At 37.8% G+C, this 18,016-nt stretch overlaps 2 protein-coding genes across 2 annotated transcripts; both read left to right on the top strand.

Moving 5' to 3' along the window:
• The first annotated feature begins 334 nt into the window (after nucleotides 1-334).
• LOC138342265 (uncharacterized) lies at nucleotides 335-5,192 on the top strand. Its single transcript, XM_069294608.1, has 8 exons — nucleotides 335-723; nucleotides 1,040-1,204; nucleotides 1,252-1,759; nucleotides 1,847-2,135; nucleotides 2,335-2,579; nucleotides 3,518-3,946; nucleotides 4,058-4,786; nucleotides 4,947-5,192. Exons 1-8 carry the CDS (start codon nucleotides 335-337, stop codon nucleotides 5,190-5,192), a joined length of 3,000 nt encoding a protein of 999 aa, XP_069150709.1.
• Nucleotides 5,193-5,760: 568 nt separating this feature from the next.
• On the top strand, nucleotides 5,761-6,360 carry LOC101263454 (uncharacterized). The gene has a single exon (XM_004229090.2). It carries the CDS (start codon nucleotides 5,761-5,763, stop codon nucleotides 6,358-6,360), a length of 600 nt encoding a protein of 199 aa, XP_004229138.2.
• Nucleotides 6,361-18,016: the final 11,656 nt, after the last annotated feature.

Raw genomic sequence — 18,016 nt, 5'->3', positions numbered from 1 at the left:
TACCTCACATGAAACTAGGCAATGGCCCAGTTGGAATGCATTGGCAAAAGATTTCATCGATCTATTTGCATACAATGTAGAAATTGGTCCCGATCGATACTCTTTGGAGAAGATAAAGAAAAAGTCAACCGAAAGCTATAGGGAGTTCGCCTATCGGTGGATAAAAGAAAAGGCAAGGGTAAGGCCACCCATGACCGAGAAAGAAATTGTTGAAGTGTTCGTGCATGTGCAAGAGCTAGAATATTATGATAGAATCATGTTACTCGTTGGAGCAAAGTTTGCCGAGATAGTCAAGATTGGTGAGACTATCGAAGATGAATTAAAATAAGGAAAGATGGCCCGTGTAGATGCATCACCTGGGTCTTCAGGTTTGCTGAAAAAGAAAAGAGAAGATGTTTCTGCTATTTCATATGGGAGAAGAAAAACCCCCAGAAGCTCATCGTATTCCCAAGGTCATTCTCGACCCTTCCCTAAGTCCTACCAATCTTGTTATATGCAATCTAGTCATCCCAATAATCAGAACACTACATCCGTTCATCCAAACTTCCAAGCTCCCATATACCAAAGTCCACCCCTCAATTACCAAAGTTCATCTCCCGTTTACCCAAATTATCCTCCACCCTACCAAATTCCATCTCCCTATCAGGTTATTGCTCCCAACTGTGCTAACGTACAGTCGAACTGCCAAGCACCCCCTCTTGTATATCAACTCCAAGTTCCACTGTACCAAGATCCCCCTCCGAATTACCAAGCTCCATCGCCAAACTACCAAAAATCCATATCCCAAAAGTCAAGCTCTCCGTCCAAATACCAGAAATTATCAATAGGTGCCTCCTCTTTAACAAGGCAGTTATGACCCTCCCCAACCTAGATTTGAGAAGAGTCCTTCAAGGAACTTTACCGCATTCGCTGAAAGCCAGACCAAACTATATGAGAGACTGGCTGCGGCTGGATGTATCCATCCTATGAGGCCCAAACCTGTGGATGTCAATTCAAAGTTCTACTAACCCAATCAGAGATGTGCTTATCATTCTAACAGTGTTGGACATGATACCGAAGATTGTATCAACCTCAAGCACAAAATTCAGGATCTGATTAATCAGGAGGTAATCTCTCTCGAACCGGCGGCACCAAATGTCAACACAAGCCCGTTGCCAAATCATGGAGGCGGCAATGTCAATATGATCGAGACAGATGAAGACTGGTGTGGAATGAAGATGATTACTCCCATCGTTTCGATGATTTGAAAAGGGCTATCGCTTTTCTAAGCATCAAAGAAAAGAGAGAGTTTGTTATTTTGACACCTGCAAAGGTTGTTGCCTTGGTGCATTCAGAAACTCTCGTCAAGCCTAAGTTTGTTATTGAAACTGCTGTTTCTCAAGGCATGACCAGGTCTGGAAGGTGTTACACTCCCAACGAGCTTGATCTTAGAGGACAGGAGAAACATCAGGCTAAGAGGCCGATAAGCAAAGGAGAAGCGGAGGAATTATGGAGGAGAAAGAAACCAAAATACTATTCCATCGTCAAGAATTTGGAAAAGACACTAGCTCAGATATCTATATGGGCCCTACTAATGAGCTCTCAATCCCACAGACAGGCCTTAATGAAAGCTCTCGATGATACTTACGTACCTATGGCCACAAGCAGCGATAACGTGGCCGCCATGTTTTTTCAGGTTATCCGAGGTTACCGAATCAAATTTTGTGATGATGAGCTGCCTCTTGAAGGGAGGTCACATAACAATGCTCTACACATCACTGTGATATGCAGTGAAACGACTGTCAACCGCGTCTTAAAAGATGATTGATCTAGTCTGAATATCTGCCCGTTGTTGACGTTGAGGCAGCTAAGGTTTGACCTTGGGAAACTGGAGCAAAACCAGGTCAACGTGAGAGACTTTGACGGGGTTAAGAGAGACACATTGGGAGCAGTGAATTTGACCATTCAAACTTGCCCCGAAGAAATCAGCGCGCAATTTCAAGTATTTGATATCGATACCAGTTACAACCTTCTTCTGGGAGGCCCTTCATCCATATGTCTGGATCCGTCCCCTCTACTCTCCATCGATGATGAAGCTCGTGTGGCAGAACAAAGAGCTGGTTATTCATGGCGAGGGGAGTCACTCTGGCAGACAGGTGTCAATCATTGATGAGATATCACGAGGTACAAACTTTTACACGATGGAGCTGGTGAATGCCACTAGTGAAGACTTGGCCCTGAAGACTCCAATGCATGCCGTGTACAAGATGATAGCCACCGTGATGCTGTAGAATGGTTTTGAGCAAGGGTTCTAATTGGGAAGAGATTCCTAAGGATTTATTGAGCCTATTCCAGTCCTTGTTAAGGGATCAAGGTATGGTCTGGGGTACATCCCCACAGATGATGACATGAAGGTGAAGAAGAAAAATGATCGAGCCTTGACTAAGCAAATACCACATCTGTATCAATACTTTCCAATCTGGGAGTATGCCGAGCATGAAGACCTCAGGGAAGGAATCTGTGACCTCTTCGAGGAAATCGATGCTGTTATCGAGGAGGAGGTCAAGCTAGCTGGTATCTGCGATGCTGAGCCAAGGGAGGTGTTGTAGAATTGGACCTCCACGCCGACTGTGATACCCTTAAATCTTGGGTAGAAAGGCATCATTTCATGCATATTAAAATCGGTGACAGTCCGGAAGAGGCCCGAGACCCACCATTTTTGCATTTTCTTAACTGTTCAAATTTTTGAACTTTCATTATGATGTTCAAAAAAAGCAACATGGCCCCATGCCATGGCCAAAGTTTGCATTGTTTTTAAATGAAAGCCTCTTTGTTTTTAACTTTATTTATTTAGTTGTTTGCTATACCTTACTTTCCTAATTTTGTGTGTTTATGATTTCAATAACTTAAGTTACAGACCTGCCAATGTCATGTCATGTCACGAACTAAATGAACAAAATGAGGCAGGTGATGACAAGGTTGACGATTATGAGGAAGAAAATGGGGAACAAGATTATGTCGCTGAGGAATTTCGGCAGTTCGAGAATCAGCCTAAACCAAATCAAATCTATAAGAAATGGAAACAATAAATTTGGGAGATCCGGAATGTGTTAAATAGGTTAACATCAACACCCACCTAAATGAAGCATATAAAGAGAGCCTAGTTCATTTTCTTGCTGAATATATTGATGTGTTCGTTTGGGAAGTCGGTGACATGCAAGGGCTGAGTACCGATGTAGTATCTCATATCCTGCCAATTAACCCGGAGTTCAATCCGGTGAAGCAGAAAACTCAAAAATTCAAGCCTAAACTGAGTTTGAAGATTAAGGAAGAGATCACCAAGCAAATAAAGTCCCGATTGGTGGAAGTGACACAATATCCAACGTGGCTGGCCAATGTTGTTCCGGTCGCCAAGAGAGATTGGAAAATCAAGATTTGTGTCGACTAAAGAGACCTCAACAAAGCTAGCCCGAAAGATAATTTTCCGTTGCCGAATATTAATATTTTGATTGATAACTGCTAAAGGCATGAAATGCAGTCATTTGCGGACTGTTACGTAGGCTATCACCAGATTCTGATGGATGTGGAGGATGTAGAAAAGACGGCTTTCATTACACCTTGGGGTGTATATCATTACAGAGTGATGCCATTTGGCCTCAAGAATGCTGGTGCCACGTGCATGAGAGCTATGAGGACTATTTTTCATGACATGATTCACAAGGAGATTGAAGTGTATGTGGATGATGTCATATTCAAAGCCCGCGAGAGTTTGGATCACTTGACACATCTAAGGAAATTCTTTGATCATTTGCATTGCTACAACTTGACGTTAAATCCCGCCAAATGCGCTTTTGGAGTTCCATCCGGGAAATTGTTGGGATTTATAGTCAGCAGAAGGGGTATTGAGATGTACCCTTCTAAGATTAAAGCAATCCAAGAGTTACCTTCGTCGAAGAAGAGAAAAGAGGTGATGAGTTTCTTGGGGAGGTTAAACAATATATGTTGATTCATATCTCATTCAACCATTGTGTGTGAGACTATTTTCAAGTTGCTGATGAAAGATGCCCTAACAAAGTAGACTAAAGAGTGTCAGACCGCTTTTGATGCTATCAAGAACTATTTGTCCATTCCACCGGTATTGGTTCCACCGCGAGAAGGGAGTACTTTGTTGCTGTACTTGTTTGTCTCAGATAACGCATTCGAATGCGTACTTGGTCAACATGACGAGAAAAGAAAGAAGGAAAAGGCTATCTATTATATAAGCAAGAAGTTTACTCCATACGAGTCTCATTACACTTTGTTGGAGAGAACGTGTTGTGCATTGATGTGGATCGCCCAGAAGCTGAGACATTATTTGTCTTCCTACACTACATATCTCATTTCCAGAATGTATCCGTTGAAGTATATTTTCCAGAAAGCAATGCCGACGGAAAAGTTAGCTAAATGGAAAATGCTGTTGAGTGAGTTTGATATTGTGTATGTGACTCAGAAGGCAATAAAGGGACACACTTTGGCTGATCATCTTGCAGAAAATTCCGTTGATGAAAAGTATGAACCACTTAAGACTTATTTTCACGATGAAGAAGTGTCATTTGTGGGTGAGGATATTTCTGAAGCATATCCAGGTTGGAGATTGTTCTTTGATGGAGCGGCAAATCATCAAGATAAAGGTATTGGAGCAGTCTTAGTGTCAGAATCTGGTCAGCACTATCCCATGGCGGCTAAGCTCCGATTTAATTGCAAGAACAACATGGCCGAATATGAACCGTGTATTCTAGGTTTGAAAAATGGCCATCGACATGAGTGTGTACGAGTTGTTGGTTATTGAAGATTCAAACCTTTTGTATCATCAAGTTTGAGGAGAATGGGCTGTGAAGAACCCAAAGATTACACCTTACGTACAATATGTGTAGAAGCTGTGCAAAAGGTTTCGCAAGATAAAGTTTAGAAATACTCCCTGAATACAGAATGAACTGGACGATGCTATTGCCACCATCGCTTTGATGATTAAAGATCAGGATACTGATTATATTGATCCTCTGGATGTAGAACTGAAAGAACATCCAGTCCATTGTTCCCATGTTGAAGCAGAACCAGCCGGTTTGCCTTGGTATTTTGACATAAAGAGGTATTTGGAGTCTGGAACTTATCGTGAAGATGCTACGTCCAATCAGAAGAAGTCAATACGCCACATGGCTCTCAATTTCTTTTGAAGTGGGGAAATCTTGTATAGGAGGACTCCAAATTTGGGTCTTCTAAGATGCGTTGATGCCATTGAAGCCGCGAGGCTTATTGAACAGATATATGTTGGTGGCACACATATGAATGGACTCATTTTGGCAATAAAGATTTTACGAGCTAGATATTTTTGGATAACTATGGAGAATGATTGTTGAAAGTTTGTACAAAAATGCCACAAACGTCAAGTGCAAGGTATTTGATCTGAGTGCCACCTTACGAAATTAATGCTATGAGTTCACCTTGGCCATTCTAAGCTTGGAGAATGGATTCATCGTTCCGATAGAGCCAACCGCTTCTAATGGACACAGATTCATTTTGGTTGCCATTGATTATTTCACTAAATGGGTGGAAGCAGCTTCTTACAAGTGGGTAACCTAGAAAGTGTTGGCTGATTTTTTTCACCACAATTTGATATGTAGATTTGGAATGCTAGAATCCATCATTACTGATAATGGTGCAAATCTCAATAGTCACTTGATGAGAGCGATATGTGAGTAATTTAAGATTACTCATCGAAATTCAACTACTTATCGTCCGCATATGAATGGAGCTGTAGAGGCCGCCAATAAGAATATCAAGAAGATTTTGAGGAAAATAATTGACAAGCATCGAGGTTGGCATGAGATGTTACCGTATGCTTTATTGGGATACCTCACGACTGTCAGAACATCGACTGGTGCTACACCTTATTTACTAGTATATGGAACAGAAGCAGTCATACCTGCTGAAGTCGAGATACCGTCTTTGAGAATCATCCAAGAAGCTGAGTTAGGTAATGCTGAATGGGTCACCAAGCAGATTGATCAACTAACTTTGATAGTTGAGAAGAGAATGGTTGCCATCTGCCATGGCCAGTTGTATAGACAGAGAATGACTTGTGCCTTTCACAAGAGAGTAAGAGCCAGATTTTTTGAAGTTGGTCAGTTGGTTCTAAAGCATATTTTTCTTCATCAAGACGAGTACAAAGGAAAGTTCGCACCAAACTGGAAAGGTCCTTACATGGTTCACAAAGTTTTATCTGGAGGTGCTTTGGTTTTATCAAAGATGGATGACAGCGCATGGACGAAACCAATTACTCGGATGCTGTCAAGAGATACTACGTGTGAAGCTTCGATTTGCATTTCTGTTATTTACTTGTAATCATTCTTTTTTCTTGTATTTATTTTGCTTAAATTTTTATCCCTCTTTGTGATGAACTACGTCTGACCTGAATTCTCAAGAATAAGATACGTAGGCGGCCTATGTCGGCTTCGGTCACCCCATTTATCCCTTTTTATGTTTCTTTACATTTGAACTACATTCGACCTTAATTCTCAAGAATGGGATACGTAGGCGACCTATGTCGGCCTCGGTTAATTCCTTTGTAAATTCTTCTTATGTGCCTCAACGGAATATGTAGGCGCCACAAGGGTTCGATCATATCTCCCATAATATTTCTATCCCTCTTTACAATAGCAATTGGGATCAAATTTTCGAGAGGGACTCAAAAATTCTCGAGAAGAAGATCTTCTTCAGAAATTCAAGACTGAAGATGTTTCGAGATTTGCAACTGGGAAATTTTTTTTGAGGATGACCTCAAAATTTCAACACAGATTTATCTGCAATTCTGGAGCAACTCTGAAAACTCCCCAGCGAATAATCATACAGACCTCCAAGCATCACACTCAATGAAGTTCGTTAAGCCTGATATGACATGACTTGGCAGACACATTTTTTAGATACTATATCTCAAAATTTATTCCTCTTAAAATTTCTTTTTTATTTTCCTATTTTACGTTTCATGTGTTTTGGCATAAAATATTTTGTCTTATCTATCAATAGTCGGGAGATCAGGAAATCAACTGGAGATAGCAAGACAAGGAGCAAACAGCTGAAGAGATTGATATAGATCAGTTTGTTTTAAAACTAACAGTCTTTTTGTGGACGCAGGTTTATAGTTTTGCCCTGAAATCAGCAAATTCTTCCGATGGGGAATATGGAGAAGTCCAAAGAGGAGAAAACTATCCCAAAATCAATAGTTTTCCTAGAAGCAAGAAGCATCTTATATATCTTATGCCGGAGACTTGGGACTATGAATTGTTTATTTTAATTTCCAACAACATGAAACGTATAAAGAACGTCCAACTAGATTCAAAGGAGAATCAAGCAGAAATCTCAAGGAAGAGTTTACGATTTCCATAAAGGACGTCATTTACATCATAATGTCGGATATGATATTATGCATCAACCGGAGGGATTAGTTATTTTTTTACTATCATCGAGACGATATACTATTTGGAAGTCATTTTACCTCTATCATCGTTGGAGGCAATATGAATATTCATGCACCGCGGAAGATCACATATCGCGAGTCAATACTCATGCATTGCGGAAGATCACGCATCGCGAGTCAATAGTCATCCATCGCGGAAGATCACGCTTCGCGAGTATATACTCATGCATTGCGGAAGATCATGCATCACGAGTCAATACTTATGCATTACGGAAAATCATGCATCGTGAGTCAATACTCATGCATTGCGGAAAATCATGCATCGCGAGTCAATACTCATGCATTGTTGAAGAACAAGCATCACAAGCATCACAAGCCAACATTCAGGCATCGCGAGAAGATATTTATGCCTCGCCGAGAGCTGTGCGTCGCGAGAAGATTTCATGCCTCATAGTAAATTATGCAATGTGAGAAGATTTTATACCTCACAAATGCATCGCGAGAAGATATCATACCTCGCAGAAAATTATGCATCGTGAGAAGATTTCATGCCTCATAGTAAATTATGCACTGTGAGAATATTTTATACCTCACAAATGCATCGCGAGAAGATATCATACCTCGCAGAAAATTATGCATCGTGAGAGATTTCATACATCACAGAAATTATGCATCCCGAGAAGATTTCATACCTTGCAAAAATTTACGCATCACGGGGCGATATTCATATCTCGTAAGAAATCATGAATTGCCGGAGAGGGAATCGTGCATTCAAAGAGATATATCCGCATCGCCTCAGCATTTATCTTTTTTGACATCAAGTGAGGAGTACATTGGAGATTACATTGCAAACACCAGGCATAAGCTTTATTTGATTTATGTCACACGGATCGAGTTGACATCGAATATCGAGGAGAACAATGTTGTCTCCCATCCTAATTGAATTTTTAAGCTGACGAGTTTTTACCTCAGTCTTTGTCGAGTGCATCCAAAAGGATGAATTCTCCAAAAAAACCACAGGTGCGGACGACGTCAAAAGGGATGCAGAAAAATGTGGAACTTTTTCTTAGCAACGAACTGAGACACAGTCCAAAGACTAATATCAAACTCTTAGGACGCGAGCAGAGGAGCGACTTCCACCACAATGAAACCACACCCCTATCATAAGGAATGTGGGTGTTTTCAAGTTTTTTCAGTTTGCATCCGAAAATTTTGATCTATGGGAAGCAAGTTCTAATCTAAGTGACAGTGCACCACATTCATGGCTAAGAGGTTACAAGCCTCATTTTCATTCTCGTTCAATTTTTCAATTATCCAAAACCAAAGGTTATCTAGTGTAATAGATTTCCTTTTCAACCGGTCGAGTCGAACTACAAGCAGCCTGATTCCTGAAATTTAAGGATATGTAAGGAGGCTCAATGTTAAAACTCGGCTGTAGTCCAACATTCACTCTTAAATCTTATTCTCGAGCATTTCAGTGCCTTCATAATTCAGTATCAGAATGACTTTTCAATTTTTTTGAAATCATGCATTAAATCAAGCGTATCGAACTACAAGTGGCCTGGGTTCTCATGTAGACTGAGATATGTAGGAAACCCATGTTCGGGGTTCGGCCACAATTCCTAAAGTCCGTACCAAATCCCTTTCTTAGAGACGAATATGAGGTCGGTCATAATTGGCATGGTCAGCTTCATTTTCCTCGAATTTCTTACATCAATCCAAGTAAAACGAGGGAAAATTTTTGACCCTCCCCAATAATAACTAATCAACGAGCTTCTTGACTTTTAAGTGATTTAGAATAATTCATTTTATAAAATTCAAAGTGTTTTTCGAGTTTATTTAATTATTTATTTATTTATTTAGGTGACATATATATACTTTACATATATGTATATAATTAATATATTTTATGATTATTCAAAAATACTCTCAAAAGATCTTATTTTTCTGAAAATATCTAGACAACTAGTGTGGTTTAACTGGTCACTTTGTTTGTGTTAATTAATAGTCAAACTAACTATTTTATTTCGTTATTTTAAAGAAGTCTCGTGAATTAATTATATTTATTTGTCTTTAAACTTTTTCATTTAGCCAATAATTTAGCTAAATGGGCACTCTTCTTAAGACAACTTTGGGCCCATTTTTAACCGATTTCAAATAACCCCAAATTACAAATGAAACCCAAACCGATTCCCAGCCCATTTTTTTCAAGCGTAACACCTTTACCCAATTTTGCGGCCCAAATTCAGCTGCCAGCAAATTTCCCCCAGGCCCAATCCTTTTTTTTTCAATATTTCCAAATAATTCAAGCCAGCCCAACAGCTATCTAATAACTCGGCCAATATCGCTGTCTTCTTCCCAAAGAAAAAAAAATCACAGTGTGCTATACCCCTGCGCGTTTTCCTCGCTCCCAGATGCGTGAGAAATCCGTCCCCAATGTCTCTTTCCCTCTCTTCAACATTGTACAACTTTCCCAGCTATAGCTCTACAAAATCGTCCTTGCCCATTTTGAGATGATGACACGTTGCTCATTAGGACGAGGGAGTTAATCCAGTCCTACATATCTCTCCCTCCCGTTCGGCTGGGGGAATTATTCGGGAATACCCTTTTGTTTTCAGGGTAAGATTGGGATGAAAATTCAAATGAGAGGTTTGATATACGAATTGCCCTTGCTTTTCCCCCTCTTTCCCAACCCTAAATTCATCCTTATATATATATTCTCATGTTCTTCATATTGGGGGGGGGGATTTTTTTTCTGCAAGAATTATTCTTTGAATGAGAAACAAAGAGTTTATTCAGCGAGGGAAAAGTCTTTTCTGAGAAGAGATCTTCTCGAGAAAGAAGGTAGAACAAGCATAGTCCCATACAAAAGAGGGGAACCTTCCCAAAGCTGAGAAATATACTAAGAACAAGTTTAAGTGATCGAAATCCATACGAAATACTCTGGAAGATAGCTCACTAGGATTTAGATTTAGATCGATACTTTGCTCGAGTCTGGGTCTTCTTTTCACCATTGATTTTTCCGTTTGTATGTGAGTCACTGTTTTCTTTGGCGCTCGTCGTTGTCTCTGTTCGCTGCGCCATAAAAGGTAAACCGCCTGTAATATTCCCCTTCTATATGTTTTGATTTCTTTGTGTTTCCTTTTACTTGCTACTGTTATAAGGATCCTTAAAGAGTTTGTTGTCGTATATGTCTGAGTCAAGTGTTATTTGTTTATTGTTTAGGTGTTATCCATGGAGTGTTTTAAAGTTACTATGTTGTAGTCTTTTAGAGTTATTCATTCAAGAATATGGTTTAATATATATGGGGATTGCGTGTGTTTTATAGTTCTTTCTGGCTCCTTAGAATGGGTTTTTTTCTTTTTTGCTTACGTCTAGTTTCTTACGCCTTCATTTATTTAGTTCTAAGACTATTTTCCTGTTTATTCCTATGCCTATATTCTTGTCTGATTCACGACTGCCGTATGTAAAAAGGTCGATCGGTTTCGGGATCAATGCGCCTTAGTTGTCTAAAGTAAAAAAAAGCGCTCTTTCTAGTAGATTTCCTTTAGTGGCGAGGTCTTCCTTTCCTGTTTTTTATGTGTAAAGCTCTGTTAATAGATCTTAGGCTAGTCGTATTTTTTTGACCCGAAGCTTTAGATTCTTTTCCTCTTTATCGTTTTCCTTCATGTTCATAGTATAATGTTGGAACATGGTAATTGAATCTTTCTTACTGCTGTTATTTGCGTATGTCATTACGACTAGATATCATCCATGAGTCGTAGCATTCTCATTGATAATTTTCCTTGTCTACGTGCATACAAATTATTTCTCTATCTTGGTTGTGATTTCTTTTACTCGATTTTTATATTCTTTTTATGCCCATTTGGTTGTCTCTTTTACGTATAGTATATGCTAGGATCTCATTACAGTGTTAAAATGACCCATGCCTTCAAGCATTTGATCTAATTCTCAGCGAATGGATTTTCTGATAGTATATGGAGTTTGCCTATTATGCATTTAGTATAACAAACTGTTTTAACCCAAATTTTCATGGAATAATATCTTTGTTTGACTTTGGGTTTGATTATTCTTTCAATACCGATATACCATCAATCTTCGAAAATAAATTTACGGTTAACCTCAATGTTGTCGAGCTTATGATTTAGTGCTATTGTTTAAGGTATCTGTTTATTAAAAATAAATAAAAAATGATGATAGTAGCAGATTATTGGTTAAAATAAAATTAAAAGAAAATGTGTTATTAAGCTTACTTACAGAATGCTTACTAGAAATATATTTCAAGATCACGTATTTTTAATTGGTGGTATGCCTTCCTTTGTAGCCCTCAGTATTTAAGGATGAGTTTAATTTTACTTATTCGTTATGCATTTTGATTTCATTATATGAGCTTGCACAAACTTTATCCTTGTTTTTTTTCTTTTCTGTGATTTTGTCCGAGTTCGTTATTGAACTCCTATTTTCTCCTTGCCCTTTCGAGATGAGCCACAAAGTCTCAAACTAATTTATCGAGTCTCCGACTCCAAAGCGATGAGCAGGACCCTCCCTAAAGCCGAGGAATATGGAGTCAATTGGAGAGTTGAAAAAATTGGGTCATTAGGATCCAAAATTTTATTTTAAGTGTTGTGTTCGATTGTTGTTAGGCATAAGCCCATTTAATTATTTTACTTATTGTATTCTTAGGATTTAGGACAGGTAGAGATGAAGTGGGCCGAAGACCCAAAACAAAAATGGGTCCAAATACTGGTCTAGGCAGACAGAATCCGAACTTGGACCCAATATCTCTCTCTCTCTCTCTCTCTTTCTTTCTATCTCTCTTGTTTGTTCGTTATTTATTTGCTTTATTTGTTGGTAGTTTTAAACGGTCGAAAACTCCAAATCCTCGTAGAATGCCGTAAATGTTTTATCAACTTAAAACTAATTTAAAACCGATCCTAAAAGAGTGAATAAATTTATAAAATTGATTACTTAGTTTCAAGCAAAACTCTAAGTAATATTTTATATCAAAATAAACTAAATTTTAGCCAGATATGTTAGTTGTCGGAAAATCGTGTTAAGCGGATGTTTTAGGTGCTTAACACCTTCCTAAAACATAAATATGAATCCCCGAACCCTCTAATTGTTCTCAAACAAATTTTTCTGTTAGGTTATTTGAAAACAATAAGTTTTTCTTAGTTTTTCTTTTAAAATTTAAGTGGCGACTCTTTAAAAAATCAAAAACTTTTCGAACACAAATATTTTCCCAATTTTTGATAAAACAATGACCTCTGCATGGAAAGCTTCAATGAGGTAACATACTTACTGAGCAAAGTAGTGGGGGTGAGGCGAGAGGGTATGGCCAAGACATGGTCTATGAAAGACAAAAATTAATGCAACTTTTAGGGATCTTACTCCGAGAGTCCATGGAGGCTAACACTCGCAGCCAGTCCAATTAAGTCTGCTATGCCCTTCTCTACAGGTAAATACTCGAGAACTCCACCTTATAATTTGATTCATGATAGCCAAGGAGTCACACTTTCGACAGGAAATATGAAATCCTTTGATCGTACTTTATATAACTGTTGTGAACATGGGCATATGAGGAGGGATTTTACCCGCCCAAACATGATGGATCTATGCAACAACAATCTAGAGTAGTGGTACTCGCGGGAAATAGTAATAATGCCCGAGCCATTTACGAAATGGGTGGGAAGGAAATCAGCAGGGTTGCAGAGGTAGGAGAAATGGTAATGCAGGAAAAGGTACAGTGCAGACAAGTAGGGAAATTGCCCGTCACAATGATACGACTCAGTGTTATGCTTTTTCGAGCAAGACTGAGGCAAAAGCGTTTGACGGAGAGATCGTATGTACTATTCTGGTCTGTGACCGGATCACTAACATGTTATTTGATCTCAGTTCTACTTATTTTTATGAATTCGTACGTTTTGCCTCAGCATTTTCTGTGATTTGTGATACTTGATGTCCCTATCAATGTTTCTACCTAGTTGGAAAGTTTGTATAATCACCCATGTCTATCGTGTTTGTCCGGTTTTGTGTATGGGATTTTAGACTTGGGATAATTTTGTGAGTGGATATGATTGACTTTGACATTATCTTAGTCATGACTTGGTTGTCCCCCTATAATGATGTGCTTAATTGTAATACTAAGTCTATAATTCTAGAAACTCCAGGAAGGGAAAAAATAGTGTGTGAAGGGGTGTACAAGCCTAACCAATCTAAGATCATATCCTCAATTTGGGCTAGGAAACTGGTATCGTAGGGTTGTTTGGTGTATTTGGATCATACTTGAGATTTTGAGGTTGAGTCTCCATCTATTGAGTCTATTCCCGTGGTATCAGAATTTAGAGAAGTGTTATTTACTGATCTGCTTGGTATACCTCCTGATGAGATATAAATTTCTTGATCAATTGAGAACCTGGTACTCTTCTCATTACCACACCTCTATATCATATAGATTTGACAGAACTAAGAGATCTTAAGTCTCAAATCCAAGAACTTCTTGGTAAAGGGTCCATCACCCTAATGCTTCTCCGTGGGGTGCTCTAATTATATTTGTTTAGAAGAAGGGCAGTAGTATGAGGATGTGTATAGATTATCGGCAATTGAATAGGATCACCATTTGAAATAAGTACTTATTATCCTACATAGATTATCTTTTGACCAATTTCAAGGTGCATCCGTTTTCTCCAAGATTGATTTATGTTTTTGGTTACCATCAATTGAGGATTAGGCCCAAGTATGTGCCTAAGACGACGTTTAAATTCCACTATGGGCACTACGAGGTTCTAATTATGTCGTTTGGGTTGACTAATGCGTCTGCAACTTTTATGAGCTTAATGAATGGTTTGTTCAAGAAATATCTTGATTTATTTGTCATAGTCTTTATTGATGATATTTTGGTCTATTCGAATAGTGAGGAAGAATATCCTGATGATCTTCGTATTGTCCTGGGTGTTCTTTTGAAACATAGGTTGTATGCAAAATTTTGTAAGTGTAAAATTTGGCTGACTTCAGTTGTATTTTTTGTGCATGTAGTTTCAAAAGAAGGGGTAATGGTAGATCCCCAAAAGATTCAGGCGGTTAATAATTGGGTTCGGCCAAGCTATGTAATGGATGTTAGGTGCTTTGTGGGGCTTACTAGCTATTATTGTCGATTTCTGAAGAATTTTTCTTCTATTGCCACTCACTTAACTAATTCGACCAAAAAGGAGATACCAATTGAATGAACTAAGAAATGTGAAGAGAGATTCCAAAAGCTCAAGACTCTTTTTACCACCTAATTTCACGTATTAGGACACTTTATCCATTTTTAGGTACCAATGACCGTTAGTTAGTAAATCACCTAACCAATTGGGTTGGGATCGTTCCCACTGGAGTCGTACATATTTGAGAATAAATATCCAAATGTGATTGTGTTGAAATTAGTCATAACTAAAAACATTTACGTATAAAAATATAGTTCAAGTTTGGGTGACACAAGTGTCAAATATAGGGGGGGATTGATTGTCATTATCAACTATAATAGAAAAAAACACAAAAGTAACATATATAAAGACGAGTTCTTGGGATAAGATTGGATTATGGGCTAAAGTAGAGAAATGGGTAATTTCAATTCATAGTGAATGACTGTAAATCAGTGAATTATCTAGACTTTAGTGGGGATAAACTTTGTCTCGAACAGTTTACCTCGAATCAAATTAGTTTCTCTCCAACACCAATAAGCAACAATTAAGAACAATCTTCGCTTTAGTCCATTCACACTCTCGTCCTAAATCAACTCATAATCACATAATCACACCCCAAGAATTGGGTTTTTAGTTATAAATCATAAAAAAGATAGAATTGGTTACGAAATTGTGTTTCTATCAACTGGGTAATATTAATAATGTCTTAGCAGAGGTCTAAGATGAAGAATCTTCAATACCCACTTCCAATTTCTTTAAGAATGAAAATCTTCAAATCATCAAAGCTAAGAAAAAATTGTCTCAATACTCAATATTGAACAATAGTGAAAACTCAATTCTTAAAATAAAACTGTGATATCCAATGATAGATATTGAAGTAAAAGTTTAAAATGTTTTTATAGTTGTTAAAAATATGTTGTGAAGGATCATTCAGTGTAATAAGTTAGGATCATCGATCCACTCGGCGAGTCACCCTTTAGTCAATTCCATCACCTTTTCGATTTTTGACCTTCAACATCTTCAAGTTTTGCAACTCTAGAGGATATGACACTATGTCGCGGTATCATTCAGTGACTTGCCAACTGCTTTTTTTTATCGGTGACTTGATTTTCTCCTCCAGGGCTTGACACACTGGAACATCTGGCGAGATTATAGTTATTTAATGATTCGCCCAATGGTTAAGGCGATCCTCAAGCCTACTTTTCTTAGGTCTTCAGTTACCTTGTTCCTTGTTTCTCATTAGTGTCCATGCTTTGTTCCTTAATCCAAATGCCTGAAACTCAAGGATTTATATAAGTTATTGGCACATAATATGCATTTGAGGATACTATGTCTATTAAAATAAATCCCTAAATGAGTCCATATTGTGGACTCATCAACACCCCAAGGCTACCCTCTAGATGTAACATGACGTATTTAATACCAAAAGGGGGTCTTATACAACCCTTAGCGTATTCTTCATTCCACAAGACATTGAATAATCATGAAATTTAAATATGTTTTACAATCAAGTAAAACTCTTTCATAAATAAAAATAAGATGTCTAGATTTTGTCTCGTAACCATCTAAGTACGATAGAAAAGTTTCAAATAGGGACAATAACCACTCAGAACATAATAGTCTCATAATAGGAAGTACATAAGAAGTCTACAAGTCTATTACAATAGAAAAGGAACATAAAGTGGTATCAATGCTTGTCCTCGGATAGTTAGGACATAGCAAGAGTCTTGGAGAAGTCTAGTTGAAGCTTCAACCTGTTAGGACTACAATCTATTTTAGGACCCTACTCTTAGTAGTAAAAATAGAAGAAATATTGATTAGCACAATTAATGTACTAAGTATGGAGGCCATACATAAAAATAATTAAAACATTCTAAAAGGGACATTTAGTGGAAATAATGCCTTTCCTAGTTTAAAAGTCATAATGGACGTTTAGGCAATACATAGTTAATCCATACCAAGAGTCTTGGAGAAGTCTGGTTGAAACTTCAACCTCTTAGGAGCAGAATCGATTTTCAGAACCTACTCTTAGTAGTAAAAATAGAAGAAATATGGATTAGCACAATTAATGTACTAAGTATGGAAGCCATAAATAAAAATAATTAAAACATTCTAAAATGGAAATTTAGTGGAAATCATGCCTTTCCTAGTTTAAAAGTCATAATGCACATTTAGGCAATACATAGTTAATCCATACCATAATTATATTAATGCTCATAAGTAACATTATTCATAATCACAATTCATATCATGCTTGTAAGAGTTCACATAACTTCATACCAAAGGAAACCATCCCACAACCCCTTCATAATTCTGTTAGTGCAATGTGCAAGTGAAGTCGCATACCCCCACCGACACAAAGCAAACTCCTAAGAAAGTCACAAGTGTAGTTCATATAAATAAGCATCATTCATATTAGTGAAGTCATAATTAGCATCCTTACATGTCACACATTCACAATTTATAAGCTTTCGTAATCATAGAGAACCTCACCATGACCTCTCTTAGAACCTTCTTGTGAAATGCACAAGTGGAGTCACATACCTCTCACTTATACTAAGTAGTTCCTGTCAATAAATCATAGTTAAAGTCCATATTCATATCTTAATATCATATTCATAACAAAGTTCATATTTTTAAAACATAGGGAGATTTGAATAACCGAAAAATACCATGTGAGCTATATGGAATCCGGTGTTCTTCCCCACACCGAAAAGAGGTGTTACACATGCCTACAGTGAAACAAACTTCATTAGAGTCAAGGTGTATTCACTAGCTAAAGACCTACGTAGGTTCATAGTTATGGAACAAGTAGAGATTGCTACTAAAAACCCAAACTTGCTGAATGTATAAGGTTTCCAGCTCATTAAACAACATATATATCGGTAACCCGGACTTGCTAAATGTATAAGGAACCCATATGGGAAGCTAGACTTGCTAAACGTAAAATCCTCCATCTCATATTCATATTCCCTCGATGCTAAGCACAATTCCCTTTAAAGTAACTTTAAGTTTTTACTTAAGTTAATGTTCATGGAAGAATGTACTTAGGCATTCAAGCCAAACTCTATCATAGTAGCTCATAGATTTATTAGGTGAGAATAATCTTTCATCCTTAGAATCAACAACATGTGACAAATATTTTCACATCATAATCGTAAAATGTTCATGAGGATAGTCATACCTTCATCATAACAACTTTCCTAATCATAACACATTGTACACATTCATACCATATCATACTTAGTAAAATACAGGGTTATAGGGAAGAGGAACCCTATCTCGACACCACAATAAACATGACTAGTAGGCACCTCACCTTTCAAGTGGATCAATAGTTCATAATCAAATTACAAGATAGGTAAACACCTTCAAACTTTCAAGTGGATCAACAATTCAA

This window comes from Solanum lycopersicum, chromosome 1 (assembly GCF_036512215.1).
Source record: "Solanum lycopersicum chromosome 1, SLM_r2.1".
Lineage (NCBI taxonomy): Eukaryota > Viridiplantae > Streptophyta > Magnoliopsida > Solanales > Solanaceae > Solanum > Solanum lycopersicum.
The sequence above is the reverse complement of the archived record's forward strand: the minus strand, read 5'-3'. Positions and strand labels throughout refer to the sequence as shown.

Coding starts and splice junctions, on each gene's coding strand:
- LOC138342265 (XM_069294608.1), top strand. CDS start 335: ATGGCCCGTGTAGATGCATCACCTGGGTCTTCAGGTTTGCTGAAAAAG. Junction 724..1,039: donor TATCAACTCCAAGTTCCACT/GTACCAAGATCC, acceptor TCATTCTAACAG/TGTTGGACATGATACCGAAG. Junction 1,205..1,251: donor ATCGAGACAGATGAAGACTG/GTGTGGAATGAA, acceptor TGATTTGAAAAG/GGCTATCGCTTTTCTAAGCA.
- LOC101263454 (XM_004229090.2), top strand. CDS start 5,761: ATGAATGGAGCTGTAGAGGCCGCCAATAAGAATATCAAGAAGATTTTG.